Source organism: Lactuca saligna, chromosome 1 (assembly GCF_052625555.1).
Source record: "Lactuca saligna cultivar CGN05327 chromosome 1, ASM5262555v1, whole genome shotgun sequence".
Classification (NCBI taxonomy): domain Eukaryota; kingdom Viridiplantae; phylum Streptophyta; class Magnoliopsida; order Asterales; family Asteraceae; genus Lactuca; species Lactuca saligna.
Window position 1 is genome coordinate 93,142,116 of NC_136417.1, and position 21,624 is coordinate 93,163,739.

At 35.7% G+C, this 21,624-nt stretch overlaps 1 protein-coding gene across 1 annotated transcript; it reads left to right on the top strand.

The window, feature by feature from the left end:
• Positions 1 to 7,370: 7,370 nt before the first annotated feature.
• Positions 7,371 to 13,213, top strand: LOC145000179 (heat shock 70 kDa protein 3-like). The gene is made up of 3 exons (XM_078959373.1): positions 7,371 to 7,427; positions 11,159 to 11,388; positions 11,472 to 13,213. Exons 2-3 carry the CDS (start codon positions 11,178 to 11,180, stop codon positions 13,112 to 13,114), a joined length of 1,854 nt encoding a protein of 617 aa, XP_078815499.1. The 5' UTR covers positions 7,371 to 7,427; positions 11,159 to 11,177; the 3' UTR covers positions 13,115 to 13,213.
• The last annotated feature ends 8,411 nt before the right edge of the window (positions 13,214 to 21,624 follow it).

Consider the following 21,624-nt stretch of genomic DNA (forward strand, 5'->3'; position numbering starts at 1 on the left):
AGGAATTTGTTCGTAAAACTATACCTATTATAGTTTTCTAAAAGTGTGTCTCGTTTGTTTAGAAATACCTAGAAAATGAATCATTTGTTATGAAAGCATAGATTTTTGTGTAGGGTCTAAGATAGGCAAGTATACATATTATCTAAGAAAATGTTTAGTTTATACATGCATTACAACAATTTATTTTTCAAAAGATGGAATATTATTATAACATATTTTATATATATGAAAGTTCTCTATATAGTTCACATATGATTCTACTTAATAAAAGTGTATAAAATCTTTATATAATACACCCGATAGTAGTCATGTGTTTTACTTGTATTTCCCCCCTTAGAAAGCATATAAAAGCATTTAGAATAATTAAAAAGGGTTAATTAAGGGGTATGAACTCACTTGAAAGTTTGAAGATAGCGAGATGGAAAACCGGGCAGAGTTTCGTCTCGGGAAACGGATTTTTCTCGGGATTCTCGGGAATCTCGGGAGTAAAACCGAACTTCGGGACTTGAGTAAAAATGACCAGGGCTGTGGGTTTGAACGGGCACGGAAAACGAGGCAAAACCCAAGGGAAATGAGAAGAAATAAGCAAGTTTTTCGGATATTCTCGCACCCCTTTTATAGGGGCTGAGAGGCCTCGGTACGCGGGGCGTACGGGCGTACGCAGCGCTTACCCGTGCGTCATGCATGACCGAGTCCTCGACTGCCTCGGCTTCGGATGGGACGAAAAGGGGATAGCTTCGCATAGGGGCGACGTGGACGGTCCGAGACCAAGGCCCTCAGGTACGCGGGGCGTACGGGGTTACGCGGCGCGTACCTCGGATGAGGACGGTGACACCTCCTTCGGATAATACCGGATTTTTGATTTATTTTTATATATAATTTATTTAATAAACTTCAAAAAATCATATCTTTTTCATACGAACTCCGTTTTCGATGGTCTTTATATCCACACGTAGGTGAGACTACGCTCCAGAACTTTCGTTTAGACTTCGTTGGCAAATTTCGAATTTATTTTTATTATTTATTTATAAAATGACGTGATTAAGGAATTTCTTTAAAAATTCATAACTTCTTTATCTGACGTCGGTTTTTGCCAGACTTTCTACCGCTGAAATACCATTGTCGAGACCTTCGATTCTCGTTTAGGTCATTCCGGCCAAAAGTCGCTCGATCTCCGATCGAGTTTTTAGTTGTCTGTTGCTAAGCCGAACTTGGAAAAATCATAACTTCAATATACGAAGTCGGATTTGGGCGTTCTTTTTACGTACGATCATGGTTTAATGACATTTAAACATAGAAGGAATTTAAATAGAAATTTTTGGACATTTTATTAGCAAAGTTAATTTTATTAACTCAAAAGTGGTTACAATACTTGACTTTTTAGGTCATTACAAAGAGTTGAAATATCGGGTTGTCACATAATCCCCCCGTTAGAGGGAATTTCGTCCCGAAATTTAAAGTAGTAAAGATACTAGTGAACATGAAAGAGATGAGGGTACTTTTGTTTTATCTGATCTTCGCGTTCCCATGTGAATTCAGGTCCCCGCTTGGCGTTCCAGCGAACCTTCACGATGGGTATGCGACTTTGTTTTGTTTGTTTGACCTCTCGGTCCATGATTTCTACTGGTTCTTCCACAAAGTTGAGGTTCTCATTGATCTCGATCTCATCAAGTGGAATAACAAGAGTCTCATCGGACAGACACTTTTTCAAGTTTGAGACGTGGAAGGTTGGATGTATGTTACTAAGTTCATGCGGTAGGTTAAGCTTGTAAGCCACAGGGCCGATTCTGGCAATAATCTCGAAAGGCCCTATGTATCTTGGATTTAGTTTCCCACGCTTTCCAAAGCGTATTAAACCCTTCCATGGTGAGACCTTTAATAAAACGTGGTCTCCTACCTGGAATTCCAAAGGTTTCCCCCTTTGGTCAGCGTAGCTTTTCTGTCGGTCTCTAGAGGCTTTCAATCATTTACGAATCTGAATGATCTTCTCTGTCGTTTCTCGTATGATTTCCGGACCGGTGAGAGTGCTTTCAGGAACTCTTCCTCTAGCTAAATGGGTATCGCCAACTTCAGTCCAACACAGGGGGGATCTGCACTTTCGACCATAGAGGGCTTCAAACGGAGCAGCCTTTATGCTTGTATGATAACTATTATTGTATGAAAATTCGACAAGGGGTAAATGGATATCCCATGCCTTTCCAGAGTCAATCACACAGGCTCTCAGCATATCTTCTAAAGTTTGTACTCATGTCTAGCCTAGTCGCCAGGGAACTTTGTAGTGACTGCTAGAATCTTGAAGTGAATCTACTATCTCTATCGGAGATAATGGATATCGGAACACCATGCAGTCGCACTACTTCCCTCAAGTAAGTCCTTGTAAGCTTTTCCATTTTGTCAGTCTCCTTGATTGGTAGGAAATGTGCGGATTTGGTCAATCTGTTGACGATGACCCATATGGTATCGAGTCCACCCGCCGTCTTGGGTAACTTGGTTATGAAGTCCATAGTAATCCGCTCCCATTTCCATTCTGGTATCTTCGGTTGTTGTAGTAATCCTAACGGTTTCTGATATTCGACCTTAACCTTAGCACAAGTAAGGCATTTACTTACGAAGGTAGCTATTTATGCTTTCATGTTAGGCCGCCAGTACAGTTTCTTAAGATCCAGATATATTTTATCTGAACCTGGGTGAACGGAATATCTTGAGTTGTGTGCTTCGGTCCTGACTACCTCTCTGAAACCACCATGTTTCGGTGTCCTGATTCGGTCCATGAGATAATAGGCTCCGCCACCCTTGACTTCTAGATTCTTTTCCATTCCTCGCAGGGATTCACCCGCCACATTTTCAGGTTGCAAAGCTTCCATTTGTGCTTCCTTGATTTGTGCGGATAAGTGGGAATGGATAGTCATAGTCAGAGATTTGACCCTCCGACCAGTGTATTCCTTTCGACTGAGGGCGTCAGCTACCACGTTGGCCTTTCCAGGATGATAACGAATTTCACATTCGTAGTCATTTAGTAACTCAACCCATCGTCGTTGTCGCATGTTGAGTTCCTTCTGATCGAAAATGTGTTGAAGGCTCTTGTGATCGGTGAAAATAGTACTCTTTGTTCCGTATAAGTAGTGTCTCCATATCTTTAGAGCAAATACCACTGCTCCTAACTCGAGATCGTGCGTCGTATAGTTCACTTCGTGTGTCTTAAGCTGTCGGGAGGCATAAGCAATAACCTTCCCTCTCTGCATAAGAACACAACCAAGTCCTTGATTTGACGCATCGCAATACACTATGAAGTCTTCTATCCCTTCGGGGAGGGATAGTATCGGTGCGGTGCACAAGGCCTGTTTTAGCATTCGGAACGCCTTCTCTTGTTTCGCTTCCCAGTCAAAGGCCACGCCTTTCTGGGTTAACGTAGTAAGAGGCTTCGCAATGGTAGAGAAGTTCTTTATGAATCTGCGATAGTAGCCAGCGAGACCTAGAAATTGACGAATTTCTGTAGGTGTCTTTGGTGCCGACCAGTTCTCAATGACCTTAATTTTGGAGGGGTCCACGTGTATCCCTTTCTCGCTAACAATGTGGCCTAAAAATTCGACTCTTCGAATCCAAAATTCGCATTTAGAGAACTTCGCATAGAGTTTCTCCGTTCGCAGTGTTTCTAGGACTTTTCGTAGGTGCTATGTGTTTCTGATTTCTAGATTTCTAAACATCATCTATTTCCTATGTTTAGAAATTTCAGTTCTCTCGCTTTCTTTAAGACACACATAAACAAAATTTCTTGAAATTAGTGGTTCATCTTCTGTTTGCAGGTCGAAATTAGTTTCAAGAACATCATATTCAGATTTGGGTTCAAGCACATATCCTATTTTGATCTGGGTTCAAGATCAAATCCTTAAAACAGGTATGGAAACAACGTTTTGGAAATGATCTTCAAGAACGAACATTTGAATCCCCAAATAAAATACTGAAAACATCTGGGTTCAAGAACAAATCCTGAAAAAAGATTTGTTCACCCTTTCTTACCAAAACCCTAGCTTAGTGGGTTTCGATTCAAATTTTGGAAGATTGCCATCTAATCAATATACAACTAAATATCTACTGTAAAACGTGCAATGAACAACAATATCAAGACATCTAACTGTAATCAACGATCTGAAATATCGTTACTAAGAAGAGATGGTTTCTAGATCTATATTTGAAAAACAAGAACCATGGTCATCAGTTGGTGTTTGCTCTTCTGATCTTGGATAAAGAAAGTGGTTTCAGGATCTATTTGTCAAGAACAAGAACAAGAACCAATAGTTTCTTTTGAAAATCGATAAACAGATTCAAGAATGAAAATGAAAAAAAATCGAAGATTTGCTTCACCTTATCACATCACCCATTCATTTTCATCTTTGGCATGGTGACCGAGCTCCTGTCCATGGAAGTCACCTTCGATGCTCTGTTCCTTACACACATTTTGGTTCGGTTCTTTTTTCTCAATTTTGTTCCAAATATAGGTGTTATTTGCTTCTTCTGACCTTGGATAAAACGTAATTATGGCCGCCAGATGATGTTGATGGTTATTGGTTTTCAGGTTACAACTATTAAATTTTAGTTTTTGAAGTCAAGGAAATTCTTTTATGTTCAAATCAAACACTTATTCTTATTATGAATATAACATTAACAAATCTATTATATTTGTATTCTATAAAACTAAAATACGATGCAGGTTCTTGAAGGTTTTACTTCTATGGTGATACGTGATTATTAGAGAGAGAGGGGTGCCAGGGGTATTTTTTAATTAGAAAAGTAATTTAAATAAATAAATAAACTAAAAAAGAAAAATTAAGGGCAAAATCGTCATTATAAAAAGTTCAAACAAAGTTGCACCAAACTCACAACAAAATAACAATTATCAGCCAACCACATAAACCATTTGTGTAGTTTAGTATCTCTCTCTCTCTTTCTCTCTCTCTCTCTCTGTATATATATATATACATATATATATATATATATATATATATATATATATATATATATATATATATATATATATATATATATATAAAAGTATTTAAATAAATAAATAAACTAAAAAAGAAAAAGTTAAGGGAAAATCGTCATTATAAAAAGTTCAAGCCAAGTTGGACAAAACTCGCAACAAAATGACAAATTTGGACATCTAGTTCTAGTCCAAACTTTTTTGGACCAAAGTGACAATCATCAACCAACCACATAGACCATTTGTGTAGTAAAGTCTCTCTCTCTCTCTCTCTATATATATATATATATATATATATATATATATATATATATATATATATATATATATATATAGAGAGAGAGAGAGAGAGAGAGAGAGAGAGCTTAGGGAATATGTGGCTGTTATGTGCCTGAACTTATATATAAAACCCTCTACACTTTGTAGTTTTGATCCATATATATCTAAACTAATTATGATATCTCATTTACTGTTCTTCCTAAATCATGTGACTTATTGAACCAATCAAATTTATTTTCTTTTTCTTCGTTATGTATAAGAACTTCAGGCATTAAAAGTCATGACCATTTAATTAACCCTACTAAGTTTTAAATAAAAACTAATGGAATAAAATATAAAAGAAAAACATGCAGTAACTCAATCAAGTTTTTCAAAAATCATTTGATGTAGTTTTTCGATCGAACGACAAAATGTCTGAGTTATATTTTTTAAAAAGTATTGATTTTTTTTCTTTACCTATAAACTTCAATGATGTTTTGCAATAAAAACATAAATAATTGATCTTTTTCATTCCATAATTTAACTCAATTCAATGGTATTCTATTAAAACAAAATTAATAGAAAATGAAATTGTATTTAATTTTGTTTAAAACTATGTCGTTTAGAACGTTATACCCAAAGAGTAATTATTTTTGTAAGTTTAACAAGGAACCATTTTAAACCTAATAATCAAAAAGTTATAATAGACATTATTAAGAGATACATACGGAGTGACAACTAAACCATCACCCGTTATTTACATAAATGTAAAGTTAGCAGACATGACTGAAATGGATCATCCAAAAGACAAAGAAACAAATGATGACAAATAAGGTGACTTATGATGATGCATGATCTATAAAGATGAATGAATACCTAAAGTATTAGATGAGGTAAGATTTGACTAAGATGTGGATGCAAACATAGTTACATAATTGAGAGCATGAAACTCTGAAATGCTTAAGAAGTTGAGGATCCAACATATAAGATAACGTGGTGTTAAGATGAACATTAGTTTCTACTATAGGGTGAAGCGATGGCTAAAATAATCCAGATTGACCTATCTTCCTCCAATAGTTCTTTTATGCGTAGTAAGCACATTCATCAAAATTAACATTTTGAACTGTTCTATCATTGTGATCATATTAACAATACAGAATCAAACAATAATCTCAAACCAACAACAAACAAACAAATCAAACAGTCGAAACTAATAACGAACAACAACATTCAACAAGAAGAGTAAAACCTCAAAATCAAAAAATACCAACAATAATGACACGAACTAAACTTCGAAGAATAACAAAAATCGAAAATAAAAAGATGCTTTATGTCCAAATATAACGCCGTGATAATAAAGTGATGGAGAGAGAAACGATACTCTGATATTAAAACGTGGCGCAAAATTTAAATAGTGGCAAGATATCGATGGTATTCTCAAGACGAATCACAGTGCGGAAAACGCTAAGAAACCCCAAAATCAAATGGTTAGAAACAACATTTGGAATCCTCGAAAAATCGAAACAAAACAAAACAAGCCAAGTACAAAAACATATCCTAAAGACATACTACTTAAACTAATAAACAATGAAATGCTATTATTTTGTTATTAAATAATCAAAGAGAGTATAACTACAAATGAAAGTGAAAGACAATATAAATAGAAAAGTTAAAAGGTTAAACCTAGCTATTGGGCTTTAGACCGACACAAACTATAAACAACCTAATAATTTTATAATGCTAACAAAATCAAGTAGGTATAAAAGTAAATTAATTTTGTAATTGGTGTGCTAACACAATCATCGACGAGGAGATGGGGAGGACTAGATTCATACATTAAATTTGTTATTGCTATCATTTTTTTATATACGTAAATTACATTAGACTTTGGCCTAAGTCGCATGTTCTAGTCTATCATTTGTTGTATATATATAAATTATATTAGACTCTGTCGCATATTCTAGGTTTATCATTTCCCATCAAGTATTTTAAAGCTCCCAAATATTATAAGACGACTTGAAGTCTTCAAAATATTGGATAAACGAAAAGGACAATAAAATAATTTTGTAACTCGTTTGTATATATAGATGAGAGGATGGGGAGGAGTAGATGCATACATTCAAAAATAAAAGGTAAACATTATAAAGTAGAAGATATAGACGAACAAGAGCCTATCACATAATAATCGGTTACTCTCTCTCTCTCTCTCTCTCTCTCTCTCTCTCTCTCTCTCTCTCTCTCTCTCTCTCTCTCTCTCTCTCTCTCTCTCTCTCTCTCTCTCTCTCTCTAAAAAGATCATACGTATATATGTATAACTATATATGCACATATAAAGATCATATTCATGAAAAGATAAACAACACCAAATTATATGTGGAAGAAATTCATTAAAAAAACTAAAAAGAAATATTAAACATTTTTCAAAATATATATACAATGCATATATCCATATGCATTTGTATATTCATACCAAAAACAAATTCAAAATTGTTATAGACGCTTCTCTTAGATGCTAGTCAAAAATTATATATTTTTTTAAATATTATGCAGAAAAACATCTATTATCTATATGGAGTTCTTAGAACTTTTAAGTTTATATCTATATATATATATATATATATATATATATATATATATATATATATATATATATATATATATATATATATATATATATATGTTCAGGTTCATTTGAGACCATTCTAATTTTGTGAGACCGTGAGACCAAATCGAAAAATAATTTTAAAATGCAAAATAAATGGAAAAATCCAAAAATTCTTTTTTTAAATATTATTTTCGAAACTTGAATTAACTAAAAAAAAATAAAAAAAAAATCCCGTTTTTTTTTTTTTTTTGAAAAATACGTGAAATATTCTAACTATAATATTACACTGGTATATTTTAAAAAATAATTTTAAAATGCAAAATAAATGGAAAAATATAAAAATTCTTTTTTTAAATATGATTTTCGGAACTTGAATTAATTAAAAAAAAAATTCAATTTTTTTTGAAAAATACGTGAAATATTCTAAATAGAATATTACACTGTACATATTCTAAAAATAATTTTAAAATGCAAAATAAATTGAAAAATCAAAAAATTCTTTTTTTAAATATTATTTTCGGAATTTGAATTAACTAAAAATAAATAAATAAATAAATAAATAAATAAATACGTCTTACGGTCTTACAAAATTAGGCCGTATCACATGAACCTAACCCTATATATATATATATATATATATATATATATATATATATATATATATATATATATATATATATATATATATATATATATATATATATATTGATTTTGAGAGACAATTGATGTATTTCTAGTTTATATTTTGATGTCAAAAAATAAAAAATGAAAAATATAATAAATAATTACCGGAAGTGGAAATACATATTTAAAAATATCATTACTTTTTATATTCAAATTAAAAAAAAATAAAGAACACTATTCAATATTGTTAACTTATAAAGTATTAATATATATATATATATATATATATATATATATATATATATATATATATATATATATATATATATATATATATATATATACACATGTGTAATATTCTTATAAAGTATTACAAATAATAAAGAATATATTGTAAAAATATGCTACATATAATATTCTAATAGTTTGTTATATATATGTAATATTTTAATAGAATATTATAAGTGTAAGATTTTTATAGAATATTGCTAATGAAAAGTGATTTTTTAAATATTATGTTATGTATTTTTAGATTTTACTTTTCAAAAAAATAGATTTAAATTTATTAAATCCATAGTTTTCTCTATTTTTTTCAAAACAAATTGACACTTGATATATATATATATATATATATATATATATATATATATATATATATATATATATATATATATATATATATATATATATATATATATATATATATATATATATATATATATATATCAACCGAAGAATTGTTGAGTAGTTCAAGCAATTTTGCAGAATGTCTAACGAATTAAGCCCCTTGAAGTCATTTTGCCCATTTTTCAGTATATTGTTTCAATTTTGCGTGTGCTTTTAATGATACTTGAACTAGAAAATATGTTTCTTCCATTTCCTTATTCATTTCTGATTAGGGGTGGTAGTTAGTCGGTTCTCGATGACAGTGTGAAAAGATAATGATTGGTGCGTGATAAGAACCATATTCCTTTCTTTTGCTTTTATTGACACTCGGTAATTTCCTTAAGAATTGTATGCTTCTCAACCTTTTTAATATCTTACGACATCTTTCAACGTTTCGTACTAGTGATTAAAATTACATTCATTTTTTTCCACAATTCAGTTTCTTCGGTTCTTTTGTCCTTTTAGTATAAATATCTTCGATTATTCCAACATAAATATTTAAACAAAATTGTTGGAATATTCTATTTTTTTTTAGAATATTAGACTATAAACATTCAAACAATTCTAATACTCTAATAAAATATTTGGATATTTTAATAATTCGAACAATTTTAATAAAACATTATAATATTATAACATATCTAACTATTCTACAAGAATATTAGAATACTCCATCAATCTAAGAATTCTATTCAAATTATTTAAATATAATATTTTATTAGAGTATTTCATACATATTTCATAAGAAATGAAATTTTTTTTTATTATTTTTATATTTTGGGTAAATTAAATGATAAAAATAATATTTAAATTTTTTATTTTGGATTTTTCATTTTATTTTGCATTTTAGATTTTTTTTTTAATTTTTGATCGTGTCCCATGTCTTCCATAATTAACATTGTCTCAAAAAAGACACACACACACACACACACACACACACACACACACACACACACACACACACACACATATATATATATATATATATATATATATATATATATATATATATATATATATATATATATATATATATATATATATGAGCGGAAATAGTTGTCCCGGACCAAGCCACAAAATTTGTCTAATTCCCACGACTCGGATCCCAACCCTAAATTCGTGTGTTTCCCCATCCCAATCATGCTTATAAATTTGAAGACCACCCCCAATCTATAAATTTGAAGACCATCCCCAATCTGACCCACGTTTCCCCGTAACCATGTTTGGTCTGAAATCCAATGTTTAACCTTATTTTAAAAAAATTGAACTCATTTATGTCATTTAGCTTTACAAATTACACTAAGTATTAAAATAAAAAACATATATTACACAATGAGTATTTTAAGTTTATCATTTATTTTGAGAAAGAAAATAGTTAAATGTAAGTTATTTTGGCTGTGCGCATGATATCTTGGAGGGAAATCCTTGCCCCTGAAACCTAAGCGAGGGTAAACTCACCCCAAAACTCATCCCCGAACCCGAACAAAATGTAAAATACTCCTATATGAAAATGTGGCTCCATGGATCGGGTCCCATGATGACTTTTGAGATACCTATATATATATATATATATATATATATATATATATATATATATATATATATATATATATATATATATATATATATATATATATATATATATATATATATATATAGTTTGAAGATGAGCAACACGTGGTTATTTTTACACATTAGAAAAAGTCAACTTTGGATTATAATGTTTAGGCATTTCTCGTAATTAAGCTTCATGCCTTTTATAAATTTTAAATGAAAAAAATATTGTTTGATTAATCAATGCATACAAATTGTTAAATTAAATAACATTTATTTGAGAAGATAACTCAAATAACTTCTTTAAATAAAAAATAAATAAATAAAAGAACCATCCATATATTTTTTAAATATATTTTTTGTTTACTATTTTGTTCAAAGCTATATATATTTTGCATAAATGCATATAATTTTGAAGAGTTAAATGAGCATAATTATCAAAATGAATAGTCATTATGTTTTGAATGTAGGTTTTTACCTAAAACAGCCATGAATAGAAAAAGTTGTACGGCTATTGGTATTGATCTTGGAACAACATATTCTTGTGTGGGTGTTTGGCAAAATGATCAAGTTGAGATCATATCCAATGATCAAGGAAATAGGACTATGCCATCTTGTGTTGCTTTCACGAATGGAGGACGTCTAATAGGTGAAGGTGCTAAGAACCAGATTGCTATGAACACCACCAACACTATTTATGGTTTGCATTTAATTCATTTGCTCCTTTGTTTTAAGCTCTATTATTATACGTCGTTGATTAATATAAACTTGGTGGATATTCAGATGCAAAAAGATTGATTGGAAGGAGATTTAATGATACCAAACTTCAGGAAGACATGAAGTTATGGCCTTTCGATGTCATAAAAGGAAGTAACAACATTCCAATGATTGTAGTTACTTACAATGGTGAGAAGAAGGAGTTTTCTGCGGAGGAAATTTCATCCATGGTTCTTATTAAATTGAAAGAAGCTGCAGAGAAATTCCTTGGTAAAACTGTACGTGATGCAGTCATCACGGTACCAGCTTATTTTGATGATTCCCAACGCCAAGCAACAAAGGATGCTGGTCACGTTGCTGGACTTAATGTTCTACAGATTATCAATGAGCCAACCTCAGCAGCAATTGCATATGGATTAGATATGAAGAATGATATAGTTCGTGACATAAATGTGCTCATCTTTGATTTAGGTGGTGGTACATTTGATGTCTCTCTTGTCACCATTGACAAGAAGGGTACGATAACAGTTAAGGCTGTTGCCGGTGACACTCACTTAGGTGGCCAGGACTTCGATAACGCAATGGTTGACTATTTTGTGGAAGAATTCAAGAGAAAGCATAGTATAGACGTCAGTGTGAATAAAAAAGCACTGTCTCGGTTGAGGGGAGCTTGTGAAAGAGCGAAAAGAGTTCTCTCTTCAATTATTGATACTACTATCGATATCGAAAGCTTGCAAGATGGTGTTGATTTTTCTATGAGAATATCTCGTGCAAAGTTTGAAAAGCTTAATGAAGACTTTTTTAGTAAGTGTATAGAGATGGTAGAGAAGTGTCTGAGTGATGCAGAAATGAATAAAAGGAACATAGATGAAGTAGTATTAGTTGGTGGGTCAACTAGGATACCCAAGGTACAACAATTGTTGAAAGACTTCTTCCAAGGAAAAGAGCTTTCTAAGAAGATCCATGCTGATGAGGCTGTTGCATATGGTGCAACTGTTCTTGCTGCAAAATTAACAGGCTGCACTGGTAAAAAAGTTGACAACTTAGTGTTGATAGATGTTGTACCTCTTTCACTTGGTGTAGCAATCCATGATGGCTCCTTATCTGTTATAGTTAAAAGAAATTCCTCAATACCTGCCAAGAAGGAAAGAAATTATTGTACAGTTTATGATAACCAAGATAGTATAACTTTCAATGTCTATCAAGGTGAGAGAAGTAGGGCTATAGACAATAATTGGTTGGGAAAATTTGAAGTCGCAGTCCCATGTGCACCAAAGGGCAAGTCAAAGGTAAGAGTCGTCTTTGACATTGATGCTAACGGTATTCTAAATTGCTCGGGAGTGGAATTAACTACTGGCCTAAAAAGAGGGATTATAATTACCAATTACAAGGAGAGACTTTCAACGCGAAATATAGAAAAAATGCTAGATGATGCTCATAAGTACAAATTACAAGACGAGGAGTACAAGAAGACGACTTCTGTACGTAGTGCATTAGAGGACTACATTTACGATGTGAAAAGCAAAATCAAGAAAATTGGAAAAACTACTAAGATGTTTAATAAGAAAGACCTAGATATAATGGAGACTGCCATAGAAAAAGCAAGCGAAATTCTTAAAGAAAGCCCGCTTGCGGATTTTGATGAGTATCAAAAGGCGCTAAATCAGTTGGAAAAGGTATGTCTGCCAATCATTGCCCAGCATGTTTAAACTACGTTTTCTATATCGTGATGGAGAATTAGCTGGAGTGTCATCTATTATAAAGTTTGTGTTATAGTTTGTATTTTTCAATAACAGTTTACATTTGAGTGTTGGATTGAATTTGTGTGTGAGTGAAGAATCAAATGATTTGATACCATTTCTACTATATACAATCAATAAATATATTACTCCCTTTTCACTTTTTATTTTTAGTTTTATAAAAATAGATACCAAAAAATTTTCATCAAATATGGTAAAGAACATTGTTTATGAAACAATATGGCAATGGTTTAGTTCATCACTAATAGAATCAAAAAATTTTGTCGTTTTTTTTATGTTAATCCCACACATAAATTTTCATTTTTTCTATTTGTGCATGTTTTATCGAAGGTTTGTTTTATTTTCTGCTAAAAGAATTGTAACATCCCAAAATACGAGCCAAAAATTTCGTTTTTAATTAAGTGATTTGCAAAATGTTTGTAACAAAATATCATATGATCCAGTCATTTAATAAAAACATGTCTCGTGACTGTGAACCAAAACATAAAACATAATAATGTCAAAGTACAAATCCCAGAATGTCTCATAGTGCGGAAAACAAAGAGCGTGTGTGTGATATGCTGCTACCGCGCTAGCACCTTCCCCTTGGCTGAAGAGGTACCTGAAACAACAACTGAAAACCGTAAGCACGAAGCTTAGTGAGTTCCCCCATTGTACCACATACCATATAACCATATAACTTATATATATTGCCAGGCATATCTAGGTGCCCGACCTACCCTTTCGGTCCTCTCGACCGGATACTGACTAGCATATCTGGGTGCTGGCCTACCCTTTGGTCCTCTCGACCGGATACTGACTAGTATATCTGGGTGATGGTCTCCCCCTTCGGTCCTCTCGACCGGATGCATGGGGACTATTTCACCCCTACTACTACCACATAACACGTATCACATAATCTATCTAGCATGGATGGGCATGAATTCCCCTTCGGCCCTATCGACCAGTAATCTAGGGACTATCTCCCTTACTGTCACTAGCGCATAACATCATATCATACTAGCGCATAAATGTGGCAACCCGATATTTCAACTCTTTGTAATGCCCTAAAAGATCAACTATTGTAACCACTTTTGAGTTAATAAAATTAACTTTCATAATAAAATGTCCAAATAGTTCTATTTTAATTCCTTCTATGTTTAAACGTCTTTAAACCATGATCGTACGTAAAAAGAACGCCCAAATCCTTCTTCATATATTGAAGTTATGATTTTTCCAAGTTCAGATTAGCAACAGACAGCTAAAAACTCGAATCGGAGATCGAGTGACTTTTGGCCGGAATGACCTAAACGAGAATCGAAGGTCTCGACAATGGTATTTCAGCGGTAAAAAGTCTGGCAAAAACCGACGTCAGATAAAGAAGTTATGAATTTTTGAAGAAATTCCGTAAACACGATGAGTTATAAAATAAATAATAAAAATAATTTCGGAATTTGCCAACGGAGTCTAAACGAAAGTTGTAGAGCGTAGTCTCACCTACGCGTGGATATAAAGACCATCGAAAACGGAGTTGGTATGAAGAAGATATGATTTTTTGAAGTTTATTAAATAAATTATATATTTATTTAATTCAAAAATCAAGCCTTATCCGAAGAGGAGTCAGCGTCCTCATCCGAGGTACGCCCTGCGTACCCGAGGGACTTGGCCTCGGATCGTCCACATCGCCCTATGCGAGGCTACCGACCCGTCCGACCCGCCCGTCCGACCGACCCGTCCGACCCGCCGTCCCATCCGACCCGCCAGACTGATCCGTCCCATCCGAAGTCGAGGCAGTCGAGGCTTCGGTCATGCATGACGTACGCGTACGCGCTGCGTACGAGCGTACGCCCCGCGTACAAGGCTTCTTAGACCCTCCTATAAATAGCATGCGAGGGCTTCCGAGAAAAATGCTCATTTCTCTCCTTTCTTTCACGATATTGCCTCGTTTTCCGTGCCCATTCAAACCCGAAGCTCTGGTCTTTTGCTCAAGTCCCGAGGGTCGATTTTACTCCCGAGATTCCCGAGAACCCCGAGAAAAATCCGTTTCCCGAGACGACACTCTGCCCGGTTTTCCATCTCGCTATCTTCAAACTTTCAAGTGAGTTCATACCCCTTATTTACCTTTTAAATGTTCTATAAATTCTTTTATATGCTTTCATATATTCAAATCACATGCGATTTACAAACTTTATAAGGAACTTTCATATATATAACATATTTTAAAATAGCATTCTATCTTTTGAAATATAAACTGTTGTAATGCATGCATAAACTAAACTTTTCTTAGATTATATGTATACTTGTCTATCATAGACTTTACACCAAAAATCTATGCTTTCATAACAAATGATTCCTTTTCTAGGTATTTCTAAACAAACGAGACACACTTTTAGAAAACTATGATAGGTATAGTTTTACGAACAAATTTCTAACTCTTATGTACTAGAAACATGAATTTCAAGAAGTCACTTTCGTATACAAGAACAAACGTAACATTTTAACAAGTAGATCTATTTTTATACCACGGTTTTGTGAGACACTAACTTCATGTACGTTCGAGTACACATTTCAAGTCCTGTATTATATACCAGAATCCCTTGGAGGGGGAGCATGGTGTTTGTGTATAGATCTATACGGGCTTGACAACCCGCACCCTGACTGTTAGCTGCAGTCCACCGTTTGGGGTGACAAACGTCATAACATTCCAACGCCTGAAGAACGTTGTGTATAGGCATTTCGAGTCGATAGTATGGTTATAAAACTCACAAGGGGTATAAAAAATGCATTGATTTACAAGGTTTTCAAACTCATTGGTTATTTTACACTTACATACATTTTAGAAACAAACATTGGTCTTGAGTGAAGGCTACTTTTATACTAGTAGAAAATATAGGATTTTCTAAACACAAACAAACAAAGACAAAACATTTCATTTCATACAAACATTGTCATTTAAATACTTATGAAACTCACCAGCTTAAATGCTGATCTACTCTTTCAAAATTACTTGTATGTCCCAGGAAATCAGTAAATTTCAGGTATTCATTTTGCTTTTGATGAAGGGATGCTACGACGCCAGTTTAATCTCGTATTTTGACATCATATTGTAATTGGTTTTGAACATGTAACTTTTGACAAATGTAAACTTTCAATTATATATATGATGGTTGTATTGCTTTCTTTACTATGTATTCATTTGTTACGCTACCACATGAAGTCATCCGCCCCCGAACGTTTCCGCCGTTCAGGTTTGGGGGTGTGACAATAAACATATCACATGTAGTAGCAAACCTAGATGCATATCACAGATACAATCATCTAATCATACAAGTCCTACTGGTGGGCCGACATTGTGGCCGTAGACCCACCACTACTGGAAGGTAACTCACCTCGAACGTAGCTGCTGAAATTCTGCTTGCTAAGCTCCTGACTGTTGAACCGGTAATCCTCCGACTATAAATCATAAACATAGATTAGTCACTCAGAAATACCCTTAGGTCAAATTACTGACCCATCCCTGGTCCAAGGTCAACTCCTTGGTCAAAGTCAACTTCCAGTTGACTGGACTTGCCGAGTCATGGCACAGACTCGCCGAGTCCCTCTCCTGCTAACCCAATCCTACTCGTCAATACCCTCTTCCCACTCACTGAGTCACCTTTAACTCACTAATTGGGACGATTGGACCGCCTCGCGATCCGACTCACCGATTCCGAGAACAACTCGCCGAGTCCCCACGAGCAAATCTCCTACTCGCTTCCAAATCCTCACCAGAGCATCCTTTATGAGGATTTGGGTTCCTGGGACTATTGCTACACGTTAAATTGCTAACTCCGCGTGCATGTACGAAGGGTTGGAGCTTCAACACTTAAACCCCTCTTATTCAGTAAGAGTTCATATGACTCGCCGAGTTTGAAGAACAATTCGTCGAGTTCCAGGCAATCTTCATAGGACTCGCCGAGTTGTTCCTCCAACTCGCCGAGTCTAAGGCCATCTTCATAGAACTCGCCGAGTCCCTTCTACCCATTTCCCATACAGACCAAATCTGAGACATGCAAAGCTTCCAAACCGTAGATCTATGTTCCTAGGGCATGCTTATCACTTAAAGTTGCAAACTTTACGTGCATGCATGGCCCTATAAGTTCAAAAAGGCAAATCCAAGCTCTTTAAGAGGTCATACACTCAACAGGGACCTCAATAACTACAACCATAGGGACTTTATACTTCGAAGATACCCATAAGGTCCAGATCTGAAGTCCTTTTGGATCATAGAGCACAAACACATGGAGTTTGGGGTTTTAGGGCTTGAAAACCACCTATTAGAAATAAAAAGGGGATTTAATGAACTAGTCATCAAGGTAGGAACATTTCTACCTGAATGGAAGCCTCTTGTAGGGTAGATGTCGGTTCTACTTCCCTTCCTTGCACTCTTACACCTTCTTCTTCTTCTCTTAAGCTTCAAACTACCTTCACAAGGCCAAAATCACTCACAAGACAATAAAGGGGGCTAGGGTTCGTCCTTTAGCTTCTCTGGAAGTGTTAGGGGAAAGGGAGGCCAAGTTAGAGTGTTTAAATAGGGTGTAAACACCCGGGTTAGGGTTTTTGCCCATACAGGGTCTACTCGCCGAGTCCGGGAACTGACTCGGCGAGTCCAAAGCTTAGACCCCGTGTCTTATCCCGCTTCTAATCGGCGAGTTCGTCCTTCAACTCGCCAAGTCCAAGGCAAATATGCATCATTTAAAGAATATTAATTACAAGAAATACGTACCAGGAACCAGGTGCTACAAGAACGGGTAAATTGCGAATGCATAATCACTCCTTCTTGAGAAACCATGAGTGTAACGTAATCTCTTTGACATAAATGGTGGAATAATAACAAGCACAACGAATAGTGAGTAAAATAATTCGTAGAACAAAGGTTGATACAAACTAAACTATAATAATTAATAACACTAAGTATAACACCATAATGGAAAAAAGTACGGTCGTCAAATTCAAAGAAGTTTAGATTTCTAAAGTATAGTGACACAATAACATAGATCTTGAAAGTATACTGCCGTGCTAAGTTAATATGTTAGATTTTTCAAAATACAAATTACAATGATTTCAAGGTCATAAACTTAATTCTTACTCTTAACATGGTCTTGTAACATAGAGGTTTATCAAGGTTCTAAAAAGCTTGTCATCGCACGTCATGGTTCCAAGGCTAGTACTTGACATCGTGTTTTAACAAAATGCCACTTTAAGTCATATACGTATATAAAATTGAATAATAGTAGAAGATATAGTCTTAATTCTGTCAAAATTTTCCATCTTGGTTGATGTAAGGCCTACTTCTAGGCCATTTTTCCCGAACTTGTTACATCTGTAATTCCAGTATAATTGATAGATATCTAATCTTATGGAAATTATTATCCAAATACTGTCATCAGTACTTAGTCATTCTATTCATTCTGTTGTTAGGCTATGGGGAGTTAGTCCATGAAACTCATTCATTGTTCATTTATTCTTATCCATGTCGTCATCTTTTAAACGTATAGTTAAAGATGTCGCCACGCAGAAATACAAGACGTAACCCAAACAACGAAACACCGATACCACCACCCCCACCACCACCTGAACCTCTTCAACCACCTAATCCTTTCGATGCCAACATGTTCCAGACAACTTTCATAGCAGCAGTTGCAGCTCCTGTGTCAGCAATCAACGCTCCTGCCCCTAGTGGATCAGGAACAGGTGCACCTCCCTCGAACCACGACGAAAGCCATGGACACCCTCGGGAATGCACCTACAAGGACTTCACGAACGCCAAACCCCGCAACTTCAATGGAACCGGGGGTGTTATGGTGTTGAGACAATGGATTGAAAAGATGGAATCCGTCTTTGAAATATGTGCTTGCCAGGAGGGCAACAAGGTCAAGTTTGCAGCTTGTACCTTCTCTGACAGAGCACTAACGTGGTGGAACAGCCATGGCAACTATCTGACTTTGGTGGTGGCATATTCCATCAACTGAGAAAAGTTGAAGGACATGCTGATGAAAGAATACTATCCTCGAGGTGAAGTACAGAAACTCGAGCAGGAATTCTGGGGTCTTCAGATAGTTGGATCCGACATCACGACCTACACAAACAGGTTTTGTGATCTGGCAAATCTATGCCCCGATATGGTTGCTCTTGAGAGCAAAAATATAGAGAGATATATCTGGGGACTGTCGCCGCAGATCCAGTCAAGTGTGATCGCTTCCAGGCCTATTACCTTCGATAGCGCCAAGGAACTGGCACAATCTCTCATCGATCACCGAAAACCTCAGAACACAACAATCCCTACACCCGTACCGCAAAAGTCCAACCCTGGCAACAACAAGAAAGGGTGGTCTAAGAGGAAAAGGGGGGCTTCGCAAGGATCCTCCAAGAGACAACAACTTGTGGCAATCAATGCTGCCACAGTGACTCCCGTTGTCCCTGCGAACCCTTTACCAGCAAAAACTTATGCTGGAACTCTTCCGAAGTGCACCAAGTGCAACTACCACCACCACGGACCTTGCAAGGAGATGCAGTGCTCTAACTGCAACAGAAAGGGTCATACAGCCCGTGTCTGCAGGACGCCAACAGCACAGGCTGCCACGGTGCCTAACGCCGATATGGGCCAAGCTTGCTACGGTTGTTGCGAAGTGGGCCACTACAAGAGGAATTGCCCTAAAGCAGGGATGGCTGGAGGAGTAGGGAGAGTTATGGCCCTAGGCCATGAGGAAGCGGTAGCTGATCCTACGATAGTTACTGGTACGTTTCTCCTTGATAACTCATATGCTTGCATACTTTTCGATAGTGGAGCAGAGAAAAGTTTTGTAAGTCACAAATTTGCACACCTGCCTAAACAAAAACCATGTGCATTAGATAGTTCATTCGCGGTAGAAATGGCTAACGGGAAAACAGAGAGTACAAACTGCATATACGTAGGTTGTACCTTAACTTTAGATGGCCATACTTTCAAGATAGATCTCATGCCAGTCCCAATTAAATGTTTCGACGTTATCATCAGTATGGATTGGTTGAGTCTTCTTCGCGCCGACATCTTGTGCTTTGAAAAAGTAGTTCGTCTTAACCTTCCTAACAATGAAACCTTAATTATCTATGGCGACAAACCTAGTACGAGCCTTTGCATCATTTTGTGCATTCAAGCCCAGAAGTGCTTGCGACAGGAGTACCATGCATTCCTCGCACACGTCGTCGATACCAGTCAAGAACTGAAAGACGTTCAGAACATCCCAGAAGTACGTGACTTTCCCGACATCTTCCCAGAAGAACTTCCCGGTTTACCACCGCAATTCCAAGTCAAGTTCAGAATCGAATTAGTGCCAGGAGCTATCCCAATAGCCAAATCTCCTTATCGTCTGGCACCGACCGAGATGCAGGAACTTTCCAGTCAACTTAACGAACTTCTCAAGAAGGGATTCATTCGACCAAGCTTCTTACCATGGGGAGCACCGTTCTTGTTTGTCAAGAAGAAAGATGGAATGTTTCGCATGTGCATCGACCATAGAGAACTCAACAAACTTACCATTAAAAATCGTTATCCCTTGCCCCGTATTGACGATTTATTTGATCAACTTCAAGGAGCCAACTACTTCTCGAAGATAGATCTACGATCCAGATATCACCAACTACGAGTGTTAGAGGAGGATGTTCCCAAGACAGCCTTCCGAACACGTTATGGGCACTACGAGTTTGTAGTGATGCCGTTTGGATTAACTAATGCGCCTGCAGTATTCATGGATCTGATGAATATGGTGTGTCGTCCTTACTTGGATCAGTTCGTCATCGTCTTCATTGATGACATACTCATCTACTCTTGAAGTAAGGAGGAACATAGCCAACATCTCCGTAAAATCTTAGAAACATTGTGATCGGAGAAGCTCTACGCGAAGTTCTCCAAGTGAGAATTTTGGATTCGGCGACTCGAATTTTTGGGCCATGTTGTTAGCGAAGAAGGTATACATGTGGACCCTTCCAAAATTAAGGCCATCGAGAACTGGTCAGCACCAAAGACACCTACTGAAATTCCTCAATTTCTAGGTCTAGCTGGCTACTATCGCAGGTTCATTCAGAACTTCTCCCGCATACCAAAACCTCTTACGACACTGAACCAGAAGGGTGTAGCCTTTGACTGGGAAGAGAAACAAGAAACAGCGTTCCAAACGCTCAAACGAGCCTTGTGCACCGCACCAATACTGTCCCTCCCCGAAGGGATAGAAGACTTCGTGGTCTATTGGGACGCATCAAACCAAGGGCTTGGGTGTGTTCTGATGCAGCGAGGTAAAGTCATAGCCTATGCCTCGAGACAGCTGAAGACACATGAGGTTAACTACACAACCCACGATCTTGAACTAGGAGCAGTTGTGTTTGCTCTGAAGATCTGGCGACATTACCTGTACGGTACAAAAAGCACGATCTTTACAGACCATAAGAGGCTACAACACATTTTC